Source organism: Calypte anna, chromosome 1 (genome assembly GCF_003957555.1).
Source record: "Calypte anna isolate BGI_N300 chromosome 1, bCalAnn1_v1.p, whole genome shotgun sequence".
NCBI classification, from domain to species: Eukaryota; Metazoa; Chordata; class Aves; order Apodiformes; family Trochilidae; genus Calypte; species Calypte anna.
The window spans coordinates 71,563,013-71,585,909 of record NC_044244.1 but is presented as its reverse complement, the minus strand read 5'-3'; the positions used below and the strand labels follow the sequence as shown (position 1 = coordinate 71,585,909).

Below are 22,897 nucleotides of genomic sequence, written 5' to 3'. Positions count from 1 at the left end.
GGGTTGGCAACCACACCTGCCAACTCTCTTAGCACTCTAGGGTGTAAACCATCTGACCCCATCGACTTTTGAGTGTCTGGTTTATGAAGCAGGTCCATAACCATTTCCTCATGGATTACAGAGGACCTAATCTGTTCCCCATCTCTGTCTGGTATCTTAAGGGACTGTGTGCCCAGGGAACAAGCAGTCCTGCTAATAAAGACTGATGCAAAGAAAGTATTAAGTACCTCAGCCTTTTCTTGATCCTTGGTCACTGTGTTTCCATCTGCATCTAATAAAGGATGGAGAGTCTCCCTAGCCCTCCTCTCTTGTTGCTGATATATCTACAGAAACATTTATTTTTCACTGTTTCACTACTATTTTAATTTTTTTTCTGACAATGTTTTCTGAACATTCTAAATTTCTATTTAAAAAAACCCCTAATTTTTAAAATAATTTGTTATTATTGAAAATCAACTGACAAAAGTAGCAATACAATGATTACTTCTTGCATACATTTATGTTTAGCTATATTTCTAAATGCCAAAGCCTCCAAAAGAAGTCATTAATACAAATTACCATATAATACACAAAGAAATGTCACTTCACTCAGTGTTACTACTGTTAAAATCACAGTAAAAGTTCAAAACTCACAAGTGGATTGTTTGGGATTTTTTCAAGGGGAGGGGAAGGTGGTGGCTAAGGGTTTTGTGGTTTTGTTTACTTACATATATATATGTAGCACAAATATAGTAGACTGTTTTCTTAAAATTATTATTTCTCCATAGCTCTGTAGCTCAAGAGATTGCACAGAAAAGAAAAAACACCAAACCATCCCACAACCAAATTTGCCTTAATATACTACTTATAGAAAAAAAATTTTAATAAATTATGTTATGCAAACCAGTAAATTATGATTATTCAGCAGTCAGCTACATGGGCACCATAGGTTCATTGTTATATAAATTCTTGTTGCTTTGAGGGTAAGAAAACAACGAGTTACACAACTTTACATGCTGTCTGGGTTTGCAGTGTTTGCTTTATTCCATGAAGTTGCCCATCTGCAATCTTAACCTTACCTACCTTTTAGGCCACAGAATATTTCATAAGACTGATTTTGGCATTCCATGGTCTTAGGTATACCATTGCATTTCACTCAGTGAATTTATTTGTTCAGAAACAAATACACACTACCTTCCTTTTGCAATTCCTGACAATTTTCCTGCTATATCTGACTTTTCATCCTTTTTCCAACTTCTTTCATGCACATAACACTGGATTGTATAATATAATTTCTGAGGCAGTTAATGGAATACAAAGTGCCTTTGGTGCTGCCAATGACATGAGAGTTAGGCACTATGAAGAACAGCTTTTTATTTGTAGCTCATTTGCTGAACATTAAACAATTCTATTAATTCCATATCAGTAATTTGCACAAGAGACTTCTATATAATTAAAAGATGCACCATTACTGTGAAAAATGAGGAAAGGTTCTTACCTCATCTGCAAGCTTTCTGTTAAAAATCTTGGATTCTTCCAATGGTGACCAGATTTTTATATCATAATCAATACCCGAAGAGGCCAGAACTAGAAGTAAGTAATAATAACTCTAAATTAAATGTGTTATGCCTTTACCAGTATTTTCTGTACTTAACAGGAGCTGATGAAAAGTGCTTCACTTCAAGCATCTACTTGCAAATGTCAGTTCCCATGCTGAACATGCAGCTATGTAATTAGTCTCCATATGAGATCTGAGATGTAGACTGTATATTTTTAATATATATATGAAGAAAACACATGCAAACATCAAGACCTATTTTTTTTGAAAGGCACTGGAATACACATAAAATAGAAGCAAAAAGCAAAACCAAATTCAGTCACTACTAATATATTTCTGTTGATGGCCTGATAAATATATGCATTAATAACAAAGCCTTAGGACACATAGACCTAGATATGAAAATACAATCAATTTTTCAAACTATTTAGACATTTGATCACTAGAGTGTATTCCATGTAAGTTTATTTGATAATAAGACAAAAAGGAGTGGATGCTCTTAAAAACACTTATTAAAATATGGAAAACGAAAAGCTGCAGAACATTCTTTAGATCATTGCACAAAACACCTGTAGGGATAAAAACTGCATAGGAAGGATTCAGTGACTGGAAGACTGTGGAGGATTAACTGTACTACAAGGAGGATGACCTCTTCATTATATTTTCAGTCTGTAACTGGGAGACAGTCACACTCCATTGAGAAATCACTAAAGCTACAGGGTATTTTGAAAGCTGCTTCTGAGCTAAATATTCAAGCTAACCCCATGCTCCAAACATGTAGAGGAACACACTTTCAGTTAAGCATTCCTACATTCAAGGCTTATCCAGTGCAGAGCAGTATTCCATGTTTCCACAAACTGTCTGAAAAAAAATCCAGCCTCTCTAGTATTTTTATAACAACTTTACTTGCTAATTTATTTACAGCTGACTGCTACTCTATAGCCATGTAAACTACGAAAACAGAAATAACACGAATACTTTCTTCAACTCTTCTGGAAGCTGCAGACTGGTTCAGATTTCCCATCCACATGTCAGATGACATATGATTCCTTCTACTACTTTGGGCCTGCCTTGCTATAAATATTTTGCCCTAATACGACTTAATAGAATTTCTGTGAATTTTATTCGTTCTTCTAATCTTAAAAAGTCAGTGAAAGAGAGACACCCACTTCATTCATTTTTTTGAACAGAGCCAAGCAGCGATCAGATTCCAATATCAATTCCTAAAATGCTGCAGGCATTTCAGTGACCCCGCATTTCCCTGAGTGTCACACAAACATTCAGTGTATTCAGAGGAGCAAGAAATGCTGTACTTTAACTTTCTATAAATACTGTGTCAGTAATGTTTTCATTCCAAGATGTTATTCTAAGAGTAAAGGACAGTTTTAAGGGCCAGAGGTCATTATTAAAAGACAAAATTAAAAGCAGTACCATCTAATTTATGGTGGGAAAATGAACAATAGATCATTAATCATTATAATACTCTACATTGAGCAAAGAATTTAAGACGGCTTTAGATTGCTTTACTACAGATAACCCAAGGACTGTGAAGAATTATCATCTTACTTGGATCAAATGGATGAGGCTGAAGACAGTTCACCACATGATTATCAGCTTCCAGCAGCATGAGATGCTCAGCAGTATGTCGATCCCATATAAAAATATGGCCACAGTCTGAACCACTCATGACAAAGTTAGATCCCCAAAAATTTGCTTCCTTTATCTGCAAAAAACAGAACCAAAACCCAACAAACACCCATTACTTTATAAGGCTAGCTTGGAAAACACATCAAAGAGTATAGTTCCATTTCTGCAGTAACACTGAAGTAAGAATTAAAGACAGTTTAATGGAATCATTTAAAGAAGAATTATCAAGAAAATTCAGAATGTGAAGAAACTCCGGAACAAAGCAGTTGCTAACAGAAAAAAAGGAGAGGGGTTGGGGCAGACTGAGCTGTTTAGAAATAAATGACAGAAGATTTGTCACTTTCCAAAGTGGCAAGAATGACACCAAAATCAGGGTATATAAAAGAGCTTTTGGGAAGAGTTTGGTAAAGAGAGTAACAAGCTAAACCCTAGTGGGTATTTTCCATTTATAGAGGAAGAGGAGATGAGACAGAAGCTTAGGAAAAGTAGGGGGAATTAACTGGGTCTGACAGGTGAAAAGGAGTTACAAATTCAAACTTAGGAATTTTTTTCTCCAGCCTCTATAATCAATCAGATAAAAACTAAGACATCTAAGTCCAAGGCCTAAATTAAAGTTATAAGCCACTAAATAAGGAAGGCACCTGGCTAGAAGCAACACTTCAGCTTCAACTACTTTAGTAATAAAAAATGAAAGTAGGAACATGTGGAACCAATAACATCACAGGTTTCTTGACATATGGATGATACATTCCATTCTATATGAATGCTCCTATCATTACTTTGTTGAGGTATTCAAGCCCCTTTGCAAAATATTTGAAGTGATATAGCTAACACTTGTCATGTAACAGTAGTATGCCCATGTATGTGTAATACATTGCAAATATGGACTATTTTTTTTGAAAGCAACACGTTGCTGTGTATAGACAGCAAGGTAAAATCTATCTTGCAGAGGCAGCGAGTTGTCGGAGGGTCTGATGCTCACACATACTGAAGGTCACTCTCACATCTTGGACCAATTTATGGACTTTGCACTGACCCAAGTAACATTACACAAATTCTATTAATTTTAAAATCACTTACTCATCAAGAATTATACTTGGCTGATCTTTGGTTTTGGCCTACAGCTAATCCCTCCATAAAGTTATTGATAAAACTGTAGTTCAGCCTTGGATTTTATTAACTCAAAAACATTCAAGATTTGTCTGACTAGAGAACTGTACATTTGAAGGAGGAAGTTCTACGCCTCCAAGAATAACACAGTAATAATTTGTACTCGAAAGATGCACAGGTTACTTCAGAACAAGTAAATTCAGAAATTTTCATACACCAGAAAAGAAGAGAAGAAATTCTCAAACACCGCCTTTTCAGAGTCTGCACATTTGTGAGTGAATGAAATAAGGATGGATGTGCCATTGACTGATGAGAATGGCAAAAAGATCCAAGGTCACTTTGGATGCCAAGAGGCTTTCGGAACACCAGGCAGCTCTTGACACACCTGTATAGTTTGTTACAGTGCCTCCCAGGGAGGTGAGGCAGAGAGTGTGCACTTGGGCTGCTCCTTCTGGCAGCTTCTCCAGGAAGGGCAGAGAAGACAAGACCTTCTCTAGCTATGGGAGGCTGACTGAAAGCTTCCTTTGGAGCAAAGATGCCAAAGGTTTCCCATCATATTCTGCCTTTCTTCCCCCACCATCAACACATGGACTTTGGGCCCTCTCTTCACAAGAAGAGAGAGAGGAACAACATCCTCCAGGTAAAATGGAAAGGGTGGGGGTTAGGCAACAGGATGCTTTAGGCTAGTATAGTATAGGATGGTTTATTACATCACCTATTTCCCTTTCTTTGTGGGAGTGCTGTAATTCAGTAGGTATTTCAATATATTGTCTTAAACTCCATAAATATTCACAGCCTCATCAGCATCACTGTTTTGGATCCCATTTACTAACAATGCTGTGAACACTTTTCTAATGGAGTGACTGCCTTGCCCATCAAAATGGACACTGTCTTGTTCTTGATTCTGATAATTAAGAAAACAGCAAATACAGTCAATGACAAGACAGCTACCTTGACCTGTCCTTGACTTGAAAAAGTCTTTAGGAGACAAGCAAGTCAATAAACCTGAAACTGTTTCCTCTTTGTTTCGTCCCCCTCTCCAAACACAGTAGTATCATAGGATTATAAGAACAATGTATTACCTGATAATGATATAAACATATTAGTTATATTTTTATATTAATATAATTAGTATTTATATTAGACTATTATATTTTTTAATTCTAAAAGATTACTTATTTATAAATAATTACTTGTGTAGTAAATGCTGTATATTTCATTAATTGTGCATTTACTAATTCAGTGGGAAAACCCAGATTCCTTGAGTGTTTCCCAGATCTGCAATCTCATGAGTTTCAGAATGGAAGACAGCTGAAGGAGCCTGTCCTATAAAACAGAGTAGTGTTACAATGAAAATGATCATGTAAATGGCAGAGAAATTGCAGGCCAGGAAAAGCAGCAGTAGTATCAGATATCCACTTCCTTGAAATATAATGTTGTTATTATTCTACACCTGTTACATTTAAGATACTCCTATAATTACAGCCTGCAAGAATGTGGCTTATTCAATTTCTCAGAAAAAAACAAACAGGCACCCTAGAATATTTTTTTCAAGAAGCAACCATCAAGTTTGTAAAATGTAAAATAATCCTTCCATACCAAGGCTTTGCTTGCCTTCCCGTCTTAGGTGATATAACCCAAACAAGGCCAAAAAATTAGTCTGTGCAAACAATAATGGGTCACTTCCTCCACTATTGCTTAGAATCTCCTTCAGAAATCACTCCTAACTTTACTCAAAGTAGGACACAAAAACAACCAATATTATTCTCCTAACAGGAAAAGTCCAGCAGCAGGATCTTTCTCCATCGCTCTCCTGCATCATCTACAGAGCGGCGCAGAGATGAGCAGTGGTGGCAGATGGGGGAGGGACACTACTTCAAGAGCAGTCAAAACTCAGTCATAAGACATAAGGTCCCCAATAGTCTGATGCTTGTGCTGAAGAGTCTACAAGATAAAAATGTAATCCTACACACAATATTTAACTATAAACAGTTACCAGCACTGCTTAAGAAATAAGGGTCTTTAAATTGAAATATAGCGGGCAAAAAAGATACCTATGAAAACAGAAGTTTCCTGTGGAGCAGCTTTCATTTATGAAACAGAACATGTCCAATGGTTCAAGTTCAGCATAAAATAATTTCCTAATTTTTGGTATTTAAAAATATCTCCAACACATGTGGCAGAATTTTGAGTTTGAGATCATTTACAGAGAATCCTACTGTGGAATTATTTTCCAAGAAACACATCATAATAAACCTCTATAGAGGACAGTACCTACATCCTTATCTTTCTTTTTCCATAGCTTTCTCAGAAAATGCCCTAGAGGAAAGGACAGAGAAATTGTCTTGCTCTGTGCTTTGCCCCAGCTATCTTGGTTTAGAAATCAACATGAAAAAGAACTGTACTAGTAAGCTGAACCCAAACTCCTCTTAAAGAGATCTATTTTATTTCCAGCATGAGTATGTCCAGTTTTAATTTTCAGGTTTGCCAGATCTTTATAGAACATGTACCAAGAATTGCAGTCAGTGCAATAGTCACCTGATGTCTAAAAATAGGCCAGAAAAACTGTATTCCTGGATTCTGCAGTAAAAGATGTGTCTCCAATATATCCATCTTCTGGTAGTTTTTGTCTTGCCTTAATATATATTTTTTACTCATTTTATTCATTATATTATTAATTTCATTATTAACATAAATTTAATGCTAATTTATTGTTAATTATTATTTTATTAATATATATTTATCACTACCCTGTTATAAGTTAAATTACCTCCAATAATAAATGATGTTATATTTTAATTCTCAGTAATTTTTTCTGTTTCCTTTGTATTCCCTTAAGTAACTGCTGATTTTACATTTCTAATATTTATAAAACCTAATTTCAGCACCACATAAATTAACAAAATTAAAATTAATATTTAAAATTTTTCTTTTTAAATTCATATACAATTATACTATAGACATACACAATGTATCTCATTTATTAGGTACACAGAGATGCCCCATTGACAAGTTTCTTTAAGACCAACACTTTAAAATGGGGATTTGGGAATTGGTGTGAGTGGAATAGAGGAAGAATAGCATACAAATGAAAGGAGGTAAGACTAGGACTGAAGGGCAAAATAGTGAGGAAGAGACAGGAGAAACACAGAACTGAAGGCTTGTGGCAAAAGACAAGTTTTGAACAAGAGTAAAAGAAATTTGGGAACACAGGAGCATTCTTTCCCTCAGAGAACTAAAGAGAAACAGAAAACCCACTGTTTCATCATTCCACTACCACAACACCCACTGCTGCCATTCTTTCAGGATTGTTTCATGAAAAAACAGTAACACCCACTACTAATATCACTCAGGTGGTTACATGGCAGAGATCTCTGTGTTAAGAATCTTCCAATCCTACCAACAGTGCAAGCAAACAAAACTTATCTTTTGCTTTCTGACAATGTAAGAATCACATTTAAAATATGCTTATTAAAAAGCAATTATAAGATCACCAAATGAGTTCCCAGAATAAGCAACTACTAGAATTATTGTCCGCACATCACTAATTCACTCTTCATATACATATATATATATATATATACACATACATATGTATTTGTATATATAATCATCATTATGGCTTGGCTTCCTGAACAAAGATTTAGGAAGGCTCTACCCACGCTTGCTGCAAGTGTGCTCATGGCTGATGAGGCCATATATATATATATGTATCTGTATACATATATATATATATAAACACATATTAAAATAGTTCATGGTCATGTAATTGGGAAGACCTGGGCTGCTCAGGTATATAGGAAACAAGACCTAAGTTGTCTCCTTCACAAACTTAAAAGGAATATACCACAGGCCCTCACCTTGCAGGAAAGAGGGTATCAATCAATAAAAAAAAAAAAATTACATTTGCCACCACAGAAACCAACAGGGATGAAGACATCATCTTCCATTGTGTGCACTCCTTGCCATAGGTGCTTGAGTGAAACAAAAGCAAAAGCATCAGCCCACATCTCAAAGAAACCAAACAACAAAATCTGTGAAATAATCTGTATAATAATAACTAAGTGAATGAAGACCACTTAGGTAAGCTTAACTACAAAGTGCTGGATGATTTGACTTTTAAACTAATGGAAAATTGCTTTTGGAAATAGATCGACTACTCCTCAGATAATCTGAAAAATAGTATACCGACTGCTCATAAAAAAAGCCACCTATTACTTAGAATTTCACATCTTCAAAATACTGAAAAAGAGTATCTAGTAGTTAGATTACAATTTAGTAACTAGCACTATCTTTTTTTAATTCAGAGATGTCAAAACTCTTCAAAATCATTACTTAATCCTCACCTTCCCTTCTAAGCTGTTAAAAAAATATTATTCAATCTTTACCTTAAAGATCTTGGTAGGGAAAGTGAAAATTAAATAAAATTGTGAAGGTAGGTGCATTTTATACCACTTAAACTAACAGAAAAAATGAAGTAGTTAAGAAAAATGTACAATATTTCAAAGACAGGGGGAAAGAATTTCTAACTCAAGAAAACTTAAATGCCTAACACAGTGATATGAGTCATGATAATTTAAATTTTCATTTGGAGCTTATGGCTCCAATTGAATTATATGGCTTCCAATGGAATTTACACAGAAAAGTTCTTAAAATACATTTCAATACCCTCTGGGGCAAGCATATCAATGTGGCAGCTACATTCAGTCCATAAAATTTCTACAGTTTCCAAAGCAAACAAAGAGTTTGTACCATTGTTCGGGAGTTCCGGTGACCTTTATAAACCATCTTTATTAAAGGACGTCGAATATTCAACGTTTCCAGTTCTTCCATTTCTTTTCTTTCTTTCCTCCTTCTGAAGAGCTCTTGGATGCGTGCAACAGCAGATCGTCTACAAATTGCAGAAAAAGAGAACACTACTGAAACCCCACCTCTAATCACTGAAACCAGCTATCAAAAAGGACTATAAAATAATAATTAGGCACTCAAACACATTCTCCATAAGTCTGGAACAGACACCAACATTATCCCCAATGTAAAATTACAGACTTCAATTTTTTCCATCCTGGCTTAGAACAAGGATAGCATGCAAGACAGTGGAAGGTCAAGTGATGCAACATTTTATTCCCTCTCTGAAAAACAAACTTCAGCTGTTGGCAAAAATCACATGCTATTTTATTCTTCAGTGCTACAGATATCCTCTACCCATTAGGCAGCTAAATTCTGAAGTGAAGAATCTATGCCAAAACAGATTTTTTTCAAATGTAAAATTTAGTAAGTATCTAGTCTGCCTTCCAGTGTGATTTGGTTCTTCCCTAAAAATGTCATCACATGTATTTTTCTTCACTATTTCTGTACAACAAGAATTACACAGCTTAAAAAAAGTTCCTACCCACTAAGGCAAGAGATGATTAATTATCTCAGCAGTGACAGATATGGATAAAGATTTCTGAGAATAATAAGAAAAATTAGCTAAATTATATATTTTGTTTTGTGAATGTTTAATTCCAGAAGTCTACTTTTTCAGTTATCTGTGAAAAGACTCTGGTTCCAAATTTTTCCTGTTTAGCTTTAAGTTTGCAGATCCCCAGAATTCCAGTTATAACCAAACTGTCACATCCCAGCATCTAATTCTTTTTCATCTTTTATTCCATGTCAGGGCTGCTGTTAGCTTTAAGTCCTAAACAGTCCAAGGAGAATGTCATTCACAAAAGGAGCAAGTACAGGTTTTTGCAGAATGCAAGGAGACAAACTATAATAGGTCTTTATATTACCCTGAAAAGTAAACTAAGCCAGACCTGAATACATTTGCAACTTCAGTATACTGCTACCAGGCAGCTAGTAGCCTGAATTTATCCACAAATAATGTGGTATCATGTTTTAGTCACCGATCATTGATACCCTTGCAACCAGACCTTTTCCAGAAAAAAATCCACCAGATGTATCTCATAACTTGTTCTCTCAGCCAGTGGTTGGTTGAGATGTTTGATTCATTTTTGTCATGGGAGAAAGTTGAACCAAAAAAATTAAGGTAAAGTGTTATCATACAGCTAGTCAAAGAAGGAAAACAAGTGCAAATAATACAGGGTTAAAAATAATAAAAAAGCCCACAAAAATAATACAAAAACCCCAGAAAAAATAAAACCACAAAACCCCCTCAAAACTAACCACAAACTGTCATACCAAGACAGATCAGCTAACGCAGCCAAGCTTTAAAAACTTTTTATTTTTTATAGAAAGAAGAGATTTGTAAGTACTAGTCAACAGATCCACTTAACAGCAGACTATCTATTGAAATACATTTCTTAGAAATTAATCTACCAAACAATCTCAGAAAAAATAGACTACTATGACTGTCTTGGTGAGAGTACTTTATCCTATCAAAACCTCATACCTAAGAATATTCTAGTTCCTCCTTGTTATACACTAGATAAATATACTGTATTTGTTAGGTAGCCCTTATGATATAACTTAATCTTCAAGATTTAAGAAGAGGCCTCTTCACACAAGTCTTCATACAACAGAGGAAAAATACTCCTTATATACTGTGCTTTAAAGATCACGGAATTATTCTCCTGACCATTTTACTTATATATGATGGAAAAGTAAGGGTGGCAGGTATATGCTAGACTACATAAGACACCTAGAGAAGATTTAAACAATTATTTGTACATACCTATAGTTGTTCTTAAAAGATGAGGTTTGTGTGAGACAGTAAAAGCAAGATTAACCTAACAACTACTCTGCTACCCACCAGTGATCACAAAGCTTTGGAAACACAGCTCTCAACCTGCTAGCCTTACACCTATCACTTACTATGATTGTTATTTGGTTTTTTTCAGCGTAATTATCCACACTAATTAATGTGCAGTGAAAAAGCTGAGAAACTAAACACCATTAGGACTGACAAAGCAGTAGGCTTGTCTAGCTCTTTCTGAGAGGTTACTTGCTAAATAGCAGTAACGAGAGTCTCGGGATTAGGAAGCAGTATTAAAGTAACAAATTGGTAACCCAAAGTAGTTTCTTGCCTAATCTTTTCATTTTAGTATTTCTAGAAAAACTTAATTGTCAAAATTCTCCTGCTTTTGAATGCAGACATTAGAAATAACCTCAAGACTAATGGGCAGTCAGAATCATGCATTTTTAGATAAAAGCAGAAGCACAGAAGCAACTTTTCATAAAAAATGTCTTTCAAATTAATTCAGCTCTGCATTTAAAATCTTGATTTTGAGCCTGTCTTAAAACACATGAATGGATTGATATTTAATTATCTTGTGAAATCACTGATTGCCTTCAACAGGGAGAATGCAGCCAAGCACCCACTCCTGTAACTGTGATACTGTAATTGGGCACTCTAGGAACACACTGCTAAAAGCAGGCACCTGGCAGAGGGAAGGCTTTTCCAGAAAAGATAAATATGAGCCCAATTTAATTACATTTCAGGGAAAAAAACATTACAGGAAAGGGGTTTCTCTCTGAAAGGTGTTAGTTCCTCATAAATTCATATTTTCTTAACTCTCTAGAATCACACACAAAACCAAATAAAAAATCCAAAGTATTTGTTTTAGTGGCTTTTTAATTTAATATTTTATTAAATATTTGTGATAAGCAGTTCCTGTCTCTGCCAACATAAACCTAGATACTAGCCTGATCACTTGGAACATCAGCAGATACAGAAGCATGCTGTGCAATTTGCAGTGCTCTGAAGTTCAGCCTAAGCTAAGCCTGACAGATCTGCTGCTTCCCTTCCAGCCTGTGTACTCTTCCAAGCACAAAATTTCATTATCTGACATTTATGCAGTGTGCTAGCACTCCTCAGGCAACTCCATCAATTGATAGCATTATGTATTCACATTCAGCCATCAAATAAGGAAGATGCCTGATAAATGTTTGCTATAGAATCATGTTATTATTTTTATGGTAAAGAAAACGTTAGGTCATGTCAAGTCAGTGGAACTGAACTTTGCTTTAGTTATGCCTTTATACTGTAGGTAGTGTTCTTACGCCATACTGTTCAGTCCTACTGCCTGGTCTGCAGTTATAAAGCCTTTTTAAGTGTGTTTTCAGACATTTTGTGGTGCCTTAGTGCAGTATCTTACAAAGGAAGTGTGCAGAGTCTTAGTAAGACCGGGCCCACAACAACGTATGGTACTTCCATTACATCTATGGAACATGCCTTGTGGAAAGATAATTTTTAAACAGTGGTGTAGTTACTTTCAAAAGTAAGAATATAGTCACCAACTAGAGCACAAGTTTTGCCCCCCATAATCAGGCAGGTTTGAAGTCTTCCAAGTCAATTGTTGTAAACATTAATGATCAAAAGCCCATTTAAATTGAGCTCTAGACAAGTGGAATGGGGATTTAGAAGTGAAGCCACTATATTTTTTCAATTAAATGTAAGTTCAGAAGAAAAAAACCAAACCACAAACCCCCTGTGATGCAGATTGATCTACAGCTATGTATTTATATACACAGAGACATGGAAAATATGTAGACATGTAAGCTAAGCCTTAAAAATAATACAAAACAAAAAGTGTCACACCAAACATTCTCTGTATGTTTAGAAATTCCGAAGTGTAATAAAGATTTCTTTAATGAAAGCCTCTGCATTTTGCACTATTACATAACTAGTTTATTTCTTAAAAAACAACATGTCACATATTGTTCCTTAAAATGTTTTTTTTCTGGGGTTTTTCAGGTTTTTTGAATTCCCAACCTATGTTACTCAACAATTTCTGGCTAACTGGCCCTGCATATTTTAAAACAGCTATGCTCATCTATTAGTTAGAAGACATACAGTAAAAATTACAGGCTCTTCATCCATAAACTGAATGTGCAAGCAATCTACAGGAATTCTGCTACAAACTTCGTTCCACTTGAGCTCCAGATGTTGTGGCTGCCATAACATTAATCTGGTACCCTAGATAACCCTGTTTCTTCCAAAGGCCATTACTGCAGACTGATAGACTCCTGAGCCAGGCATTTGGCTGTAAAGCTCATGTTTACTTGCTTCCTATCCCTCTTGCCTCAGCTCTGTAGTGAGCTCAGTATTGATTCACTCAGTATGAAGAATTTTTGTCACTTCTCTTAGGCTTCCAAATTTGCTTACACACAGACAAACATTGTCTCTTTTTGCTACACACCAGAAACCCTGGTTCCTTCTCTTCTGCTCTTTGAAGTTAGGATTTTTTTCCCCTCTTGTTGCGATCTTCTCACTTGAAATATTTTCCATATCCAAAACAAATGGGCCTTTGGAAGACATTTACTATTGCTTTCAAATTTTAAGTATTAAGTTCATAAACAAGGGCAAAACAGCACGCTGACTCTACCAGAAAGCCAAGGCTTTCTGTTGATCATATAAAAATAAATGTTTATTGTAATGCATTTCTAAGTCATTTCATAGAATCATAGAATTGGCTGGGTTGGAAGGGACCTCAGAGATCATTGAGTCCAACCCTTTTACCACCGTTGCGGTTGCCAGACCATGGCACTGAGTGCCACATCCAGTCTCTTTTTAAATATCTCCAGGGATGGAGAATCCACTACTTCCCTGGGCAGCCCATTCCAATGCCTGATCACCCTCTCCGTAAAGAAATTCTTTCTAATATCTAACCTAAATTTCCCCTGGCACAACTTAAGACCCTGCCCTCTTGTCTTGTTTCCCAGCCTTCCAACACAACATTTCAACTAATCACAGCTACAAAAAATTTTTAGAATTTCACATGATACACTGTGGAATGACAATGTAAATCAGAGAAAAATATACTGATAAAAAATGTAATGCTGAACTCATCATTCATTTTTATATTAAATTTATAGCAATATGAAGCAAAGGCTGTGCTGAAGGAAAGAAGAACTTCATGGTAAGCATGTTGAATACAGAACTAATGCCCACAGTGAAATTTAAAGAACAGAAAGTACACAGATTCCTGAACCTTGAAGAAAGTTGCCCAGTTAAATCCATTTGAATTGCAGCTAAGATTGGAATGTAAGACAAATACACACGTGCCTTATTTTCCTGTGGGCATTTAAAACACAGGAGTCAGGCTAAGTCCTTTATGAAACCATATCCTGAGCCTTTTCCTTTCCAGCCACACAAAACAAAGACATAATTTGCATCATTAGAATGATTTTGTGCCATTTCCCCTATATATAGTCTTTGACAATAAATCACAGTAGATTGTTTCTCCTACTTCATTGTGTGTGGCCAAACACAATTGCCCAAATTGCCTGATATGCTCTGAGGATTAATGCACTCAAGTATTTCAGGGAACAACATCAGAACAAGGGACGTTTTCATTTAACTACGTTAAAAGAAACACTGTATAAAATTTAGCATGTACCTTGCTAAATACATATAACAAATACAGCTTTAATAATTATTCTCAGTTCTCTAAATTTGTTCGGGCAAAAAAAGTAAGTGCTTTTTGATACATATATTCTTATATTTTGGTCCAGAACTGTGTGTTCTTTACCATCAGACAATGCAAGTCAGCAGCAGCACATGCAAATTTAACACCTTCCTCAGCAGCTGAATATAAAGATTTGCTTTTCACAAACTACACACTTCAAATTCAATTAATTTCTATGGCACACAATAAAAAGATTAATAGGTTGTTAAATGTATACATTGCCATTTCTTTTCAATTTCCATGCAATACATGCAGCTATATATAACTCAAGCAATATGCTCCATAATTCATAGCATTTAAAGTACAACAATCCTTAAAATGTCAGTTACATATGAAAAACAAGAACCTGATAAATCCATTATATGGCAATAAAAAGGAGGAGGGGAGGAAGAAAATAATTACCTCATTATTCTATCACCTATCGCTGTTCCTCTGATATTATATCTAGTAAAGGGAACAACAACTGAAGTCATTCAAAAATGCTAGGTATCATGTTTTTAAAAGGTTAGCATCTATTACAAAATGTGCTCTATGTATTCCAATTGAGAAGACTCCTCCTCAATGTGTTAGTACATGAGACTACTTTCATTTTAGCAAAAATAATATTTAGAATACATAACAGGACACAAGGTTGATCTAAATGCAGTAATTCTTCATAGATCACAGCAGAAGTGGAAGCAGCTGCATAATCATTTCCATTTTACAGTCACAGTTGTTTGAAATCTTAACCTACTCATTTAACATTTTCCAAGCTCATAGGTCAGCTTCTGTCAAAGTTGAAACAAAATTAATTCAGGCACTTAGGTAGGAAAGCAGCCCTCAGAGAGCTGTTTTGACTAATTTGTGAAAATTAAGATCCATCGTTAAAATATGCACTCTGTGCATGAAGAACATACATTTTGTTAGACTGCTTTTTTCCCCCTCACAGATTATAAAGTATGGTGCAAAGGCAAGCTGTATCACCTGTCTCTATTTCAAATAAATTTGCTGGACCATAGTAAGATTTAATGAAATGCTATGTGCATACTTTGAAACTTAACAACCTGGGTATATCGTCATATTTGTAAGACAAAGGAACTTTCCCTGTGGATCTCTAAAAAATCCAGAAGGTTATTTTCCCTATCTAGATAAAGTTCTGTTTTACAAAATCTTTTTTTTTTTAAATTTAGAAATATTCTGTGGAGCTCCATATAAATTTATTAAAAAAATAAAAATAAAAATGTATTGAGTAGTCCATTCACAATAAAAAAATCAAATCACTATCTAGTCTCCTTTTAGTCACTTTTGCTCACCATTCCTCTATGATAAGTAATGATAAGTAATGGCCACAGAAATGATAGAGAAACCAGTCGGCTGTTGCATTATCAATTATTTATTTCAAAGAAACATCCTTCTGAGTCAAAACTATTCCAAACTGATTCTTAGTTAACATTTACTTAGTCAATTTTATCAACCAAACGACTGCTGTATTTCTATACGTTTTGCTGCTATTATTTTAAGTCCTTTCCAATATATTAAAGTGGGTGCAAACTTCGTATTTCCCTCTCTGTTGCACAGTCTTCCCTGACAGTTCAACTTCAGGTTAGTTGGTGAGAAACTACCTACCCTCATGCAGAGAAAGAAATTACATCCTTTGTATTTATTTGAAGATTATGTAAGAGACAGAGAAAAAGACCCAATCCTTGTTTTGAAAACATTAAAAGTTGGATTTGTATACCCAAAAAATTTCTAATAATTGAAGTTCTGTAAACATTAGATTTGCAACATGGACAACATTCTATTCATAAATCTGAAAACTACATCCATCTCTCTAAAACTGAAGTGAGAAGAGTGGAGTTGATGCAGCAGAAATCCTCCCTTTGTTTAACTGCAGCTACTATCAACAGAGCTATGAAAAGGGAATTTCTGCAACTTCTTTTTCTTAAGAGAAAAGTTAATTAATTCCAAGTACATAGCCAGGTCTACTCTTCCTTTCTTAGGAAGAAAGTTGGACATCACAGTGGTAAAATTACTCTGAGGCATTTTTCTTAATCTTCATTTACCCAACTGTAGGGTTTCTCTTCAATATAAACAGTATTGAGTTATTAGGTATATAAAAAACAAGCCCTAAGGAATCCTAAAATTCATTGTAGATAAAACTAGTAATGTTATATACCGGCAAAGGATTATTATTCAAACAGCTTTCAGCATTCTGATTCAGAAGGCTACATCCTCTTTTTAATTTTTTTTTTCCCCCACAGAAAAAGTAGAATTAAACTTTGTTTTTGTCACTGTATAAGACAGGTTCACAAAAGGTAGATTTCTGTAAACTAGCCTTATAACCTCCTCCTGAAAGGGAAAAAAACCAACCAACCAAGCCCCAAGGCAACATCCCCTAGATACCCTATAGAGAAAAAACTACTTTATTACTTCTATATTAAAGCCATTCATTATCTTACAGGATAACACATTGTAAACTAGATCATTAAATAAACTTGCGAAAATGAGATTTAGTAGAAGAACTGTTAGGTAAAACAATTCACTATGTGAGAAAAGAGAAAATGTAAGCCTATAGAGGAAGCATACTGGTGGAATTAGGCACCAGTGTGTCAGGCAGTTGTGTTTAATATATTGCTAACAGCCTTTGAAAAGATGTCAGAAAATGTACCCATGCAGTGCATTGAGGACATGAGGTTGGGTGACTTCATTAATACAGAGGGGACTGCAGAACATTTAGAAAAAAGAGATGGATATAAATTCAGTAGTATAAAATGGGGAGTGACACACTTCTGAGATTCCTTCTGGTGAAAGGTAAGAACAGACTAATTAGAAATTACAAAGTAGGAAAGATTTCAGTATGCTGATTTATCATGTGTCTGATCACAAGCCACCACAATGAGAAAGTTGTAAGCAAGAGAGAAGAATAATGCTAACTACAGCTCACTTGTGTCTCAGAGAATCTTCTCTAGACCAAGAATAATACTTGTACCATTAATCCTAGCAAAATCCAAACAGTGTAGTGTGCATAATTCCAGTCTACCATATTCAGGAAAGAACACAGATAGGAACCAGCATGATGGAAGGAAACCCACAAATTTTTTACTGCTAAACATGAGGAAAACTTGGCACCAGGAGGGTGTGGTGAGACAAAAGCTGAAAATGGACAAGATTAACATCATTCAAGTGAAAAGCACCTGGCATGAAAAAAATATTTCAATCAACCCAGTATGTTAGTACAAAACAAAGTGACTAATTTTAGTCAATTTATACCCATTATAGAAGCAATGTTTTGAGGTCGCTTCCCACTCATTAAGGGGCCGGGGAGAGTTTATATAAATTTAATCAGTTTGTGAAAGGAATTATGTGCTGTAACAACTGTTGTAGTAGCAGTAGAGAAGACTTCCCAGTTCCTTTCCCTCCATTTCATATGTGATTGAAATACTAAGAGGGCTTATAGCTAGCCTTTAAAACCCCCAGTGCCCGCTTTCCCTCTGGAAATGTAAATTCTTTTGAGGCCACATAGGATGTCTTACTGTCCTTCAGGATCTCAGAGGGCATTTAGAAACTCCTGAAACCAGAAGAATAGGAGGGAATATAATATAAGTATGTATTTGGTGGCTCAGAAGCTAAAGTAGAAAACTTCACCAAAACTTCACAGACAAAAAAGCACAACAAAATTAACTGGTCAGGCATTAAACTTGAGTAATGAAAGCCTGGAGGTAATTCTAAACCAGTACAGACCACACAACAACTTTTGTCAGATTTTACTGGGGAGGGAAAAAAGGGAGCATGGGCTGAATAAAGAACTGTAATTGTATCAATTATTTCGTTGAGTGATCTTTCCTATGTGGTAATTGCAACAGAAAAAAAATCTTACTACACATGAAGGAGACAGAAAAGCACATCAGATGAAGTGTAACTTAAGTTGTCCTCACTAGTGGGAAACTGTAATACTGCATGATACCTGCAAGTGTCATTCTTATTACATTACTACAAAAACTATCACGGTGTAGAGAAAACATAAGGTGCATGAAGAGAAATTAAGAATCCTGCTTGAAAACAGAAATGGGATTACAATTGCAGAACTTTTTCACAGCTTGCTCATCAATCACTTGATTGTAATGGGTATTTGCTTTGCAGTGGAAACTACCTCTTCCATTAGATATTTATCTAAAATGACTTAGTATTGCATGGAAAGTTAATGGATTAAGACAGAACTTTATATGTTGGCTTTTTCATTAAAAACATCATTTAGTGAGCAGAATGATTCATGCTATGCAACAAGCAGCCACTTGACTGTTCTTTTTGTCACTATTAACAATATGGTGCCTTGTGACATTTTTTTTTAACTGTAAATCATTCAAAACCTTTTCTACACAAAACTATTAAATTCTGACTTCCTAATAAATACATATTGTATTGTTTCCTGTGAAGAATTAGCATTACTAGTGTAAGAAATTAATAGCAAGATAACACTGCCTTTGAGCAGGATAGGAGTAAGGCATCTGGCATTAGGTTGCATAACATTTAGAAAGCAAGTAAAAAAGGTATTTTCTGAGGTCTAACAACAGAGATTTTGCTTAATTATTACAGCTCCTAACTAGTCCAAGATTCAAAATTAGTGAACAAAGCCATCATTTAATTAACTAAATGATCAAACAAGTACATACAGCTGTTTATATTTTACATGTGAAAACATACAAAGCTTACTAAATGGGTCTTTTTATAATGACAACTCTAGTAGACTACCTTTTTTTAGGTTTTTTACTGCCATACATACTGATATTCAACAAGCAACATAAGGAAAAAGATTATGAAGTTTCTCCTTCAGAGAAATAGAAGTAAGAATGAAAAACTGAACGCATCAGCCTTCATATAAGTACTACAAACACAGCACTGGTGAACAACAACAATTAAAAGCTCTTGTTTTGCCAAGGTATGAATACCTAAAGTACAGCTGAAAGAAAACGTAGGTCCCTGTACACAAATTTGTGAACTTTATGTATTTCTGACTACAAGGAGAATAATAACAAATGAACTGCAAATATTTAGCACTGGGATATTCAGCAGGGAAGAAATAAGCTCCAGCAAATATTAGATCTGTAGGATCTTGTCCAACTAGGAAAGAAAATAGCTATAAATATCTTATATAAAGATAAATCAGACTCAGCCACCAATCTCTTGGCTAATTGTCAAGTAACAACTTATTTTAATTAAGGATTAGAGACACGTATTTTTAGATCTTCCACTAAAAAAGCCAAAATCAAAACAAAAGAAAAACAATCTCTTTTAGGCAAGCAATAGCAGAGATAAATAGTACCCTAACCTGTGTCCTGGGCCTCCTCGATACCTTGCCCCTGGGATCAGAACAGGATCATCATCACTATCATCAGTTTCTTGGAGAGCTGAGGTCCTGGTAGAGGACTCATCTGGAGTTGCAAGCCCTGAGGATTCTGGGTGTGGCTGAGGTTCATCGTTTGCAGCAAGTGAATTGGCAGTGGATTCAGTACTTTGACTCAAAATTTCTTGATTCAGGCTTTTTTCACTGGAGGCTTCTTCCTCTGTGTTTCCAGAGACAGCATCAGCACTGGGGCCATTTTCTTCTGGTTGGATTTCCGAATGCTCAGGACCAGGGTTATTTGATACAGCTAACAGAAGATGTTGGGGAAAATAAGTCACAGCATTAATAATTATAGCATATTTTAGAAGAAATAAATGATCATAGACGTTAAATTATGCATGCTGAGTTTATATTGGACATTTAATTCTTGATTCTCTACTTCTTCATATAACTACATAGTTAAAAGAGTACAAATACATACTTGCTTCTGCTGTCTCTACAGTTTCATCTGCAGTTTTCAATTCTTCAGCACTTGCATCTTCCTTGTGAGCTCCTGAAGTAAACAACTTAATATTAAATCCCATTATTTCATTCAGATGCATACCTATATTGCAAACAAATCTAAACAATAGTAGCACTCCTTTATCAAGTCTATCAAAGCAATTCCCTCTGAAGGCCATGTCACTTTACTGAAACCTCTGATACTAATCACATAAAAGTCAGCATACATACAGTTTACCTAGTTACCCAAGACAATGAACTAAGAAAGTACTTCTTTGCTCATTAATATACTTAATAACCTATCCTGTGAGAACTTTAGCTGCAAAAATAGCAGCTATATTACTTAATGGTTGGCAATTAATTGAGCAAGAAAATGACATGTAATAAAATACAGTGAAAGCTTGAAAGAAATGTAACAAAATACCCAGCACACATTTATGACTGCAAAGTGCAGTTCTATTTTTCAGTCCAAATGGGAGCAGAATATGTCCTTAAGGAAAAAGAATTAGGATTTCATAACTAAAGACAAGATAAATCTGTATATATTTATTTGCAGCTATCTCAGCTTGGTATCTTTCAGTTATGGCTGTATTATGCCTTTCTATGCACATACATGACGTTCCCATTATGTTCAAAGGTATTAATGAACATATAAGAACAGAACTTTAACCTTAACAAACATAACAAAAATAATGCTGTATCTTACTTGTTTCTTCATCTGCAGGCCCTGACTCTTCTGAGGCTTTTGTTTTTACAGAGTCATCTTGGCCTTCAGTTTTGCAATGACTTCCACTCCCTCTAGAGCTTGAATTTGTGCTGCTCCTGGACACATATCATGTAAGAAAAACAAACAAACAAACAAACACCCCAACAAATTAAAAACAATCTGATTAGATAAGATCACTGCAATGGCACAGCCTGACCATCATCTTTCTCAGTTATCTTACAATTCAATAGCTCTTGGCAGCAACTAAGAACCCTTCACATCAGTTTCAAAATGCTTTTATGTGCATTACCACTCACCTCACACTATGCCCATCATAGAACCCTGTTCTCTCTTTTTTTTTTAAAACCTTTAAAGGAGTTCTTCATTGCATTCCACAATAGTGAGAGAACACAAAAAGGCTTTGCTCTCTTTCACTATTTGTACATTTTAAACATGTATAAATGAGCTGAGGTCTTATTAACACTATTACAAACTGTCAGCTGATGGCTAATACATAATATTTTCCTATTCAATTATAAAACTGATTCTGATAATACTCTCCAGGTTCTTCACCATTAACTGCCATTCCTTTACCTTTTCACAGTTTTTTATTCTCCAGATTTATTATGATCATGTGTTTGAGATTCATGTTTAGATAATTATTGCGGAGCATCAATTTCTGTTTACAATAACAAAATTTATTCAGGAAATATGTAACATTACTGTTCTGAATGTCATCTAAACTAATGGTTTTATATTGTCTAGAAAAGCTTTTATTTTAGGAAATGTAAAGCCTTCCTCTGGAGCTCTCCCATTCCCTTCTGTCCCACAATCTGTGGCCTGAAACTTAGGCAACTGCTGGACAAAAGTGGAAACAAATATGGCTTATGACAATTATGGGCATGGTTCCTGAGAATTCAGACTTTACAAGGATCTTCCCTGAGTAAGTGTTGTTATTTTATATGCTACATTGCTAGAAGCAGCACAAATCATGCTTCATCTAGATTCTTGAGAACCTAGTCTAGACTCCAGTGGTTTTATTTTTTACATCAAATAAGAGCTTTTACCCATCTTGTAAATTTTTTAGCCCTTACAGTATTTCTTTTAAATCAAAATTTTTCAGTGTTGGTTCCAAATGAACAGACAAGAAAAATATATTAGACACCAAGTCAAGCATTATTCCTATTTTGTGCCTCATACAATTTCCTTTTATGAAATACAAGGAATACAAGTTCCTTTTATGAACTTACAGTCTAAGCACCAAGATTTTTTTTTTACTTTTAGAAAACTACTTTTTAGCTCAACAACTAGTGCTAATTTATATTTATATATTAATCTGTTTTAATTGTTATTTCAGTGTTATTTTTCACACCAGTAGTTGCATGAATAGGATGGTTTTGAGAGAGTAAAATAATACCTTGTGCCTTTATTACATTAAGCCCTGCTACATGCTTCCATAGCAGGCTCTCTGTTTGCTCAGTTCTCTGCAAACCTTCTTTGAACCTCTGCAAGTTTGAATCAGTTTTCTTGAAAGCATGATGAAAATTGCACATAGAATGCTAAGTCACAAAGCAACTGGTCCCACCTGATGGTATCCAGGATCATACTTGCCTTTCTAATAGCTGCATTATATTGAGAATGAAGTCACTGGTGGGTTCATGTAG

At 35.1% G+C, this 22,897-nt stretch overlaps 1 protein-coding gene across 7 annotated transcripts in view; it reads right to left on the bottom strand.

Moving 5' to 3' along the window:
• Window positions 1-22,897, bottom strand: part of DCAF6 (DDB1 and CUL4 associated factor 6) — an 86,784-nt gene that overhangs the window by 4,888 nt on the left and 58,999 nt on the right. For 4 of the 7 annotated variants that reach the window (XM_030469300.1, XM_030469303.1, XM_030469305.1 and 1 more), the window contains 7 exons: window positions 21,234-21,349; window positions 20,508-20,579; window positions 20,012-20,333; window positions 15,109-15,150; window positions 9,047-9,185; window positions 3,104-3,260; window positions 1,478-1,566 (listed from right to left, as the gene is read on the bottom strand). In XM_030469300.1, the coding sequence (XP_030325160.1) occupies window positions 1,478-1,566; window positions 3,104-3,260; window positions 9,047-9,185; window positions 15,109-15,150; window positions 20,012-20,333; window positions 20,508-20,579; window positions 21,234-21,349 (937 nt within the window). The remainder of the gene's footprint in view (window positions 1-1,477; window positions 1,567-3,103; window positions 3,261-9,046; window positions 9,186-15,108; window positions 15,151-20,011; window positions 20,334-20,507; window positions 20,580-21,233; window positions 21,350-22,897) is intronic. The other 3 variants (XM_030469301.1, XM_030469304.1, XM_030469306.1) reach the window with 1 other exon arrangement.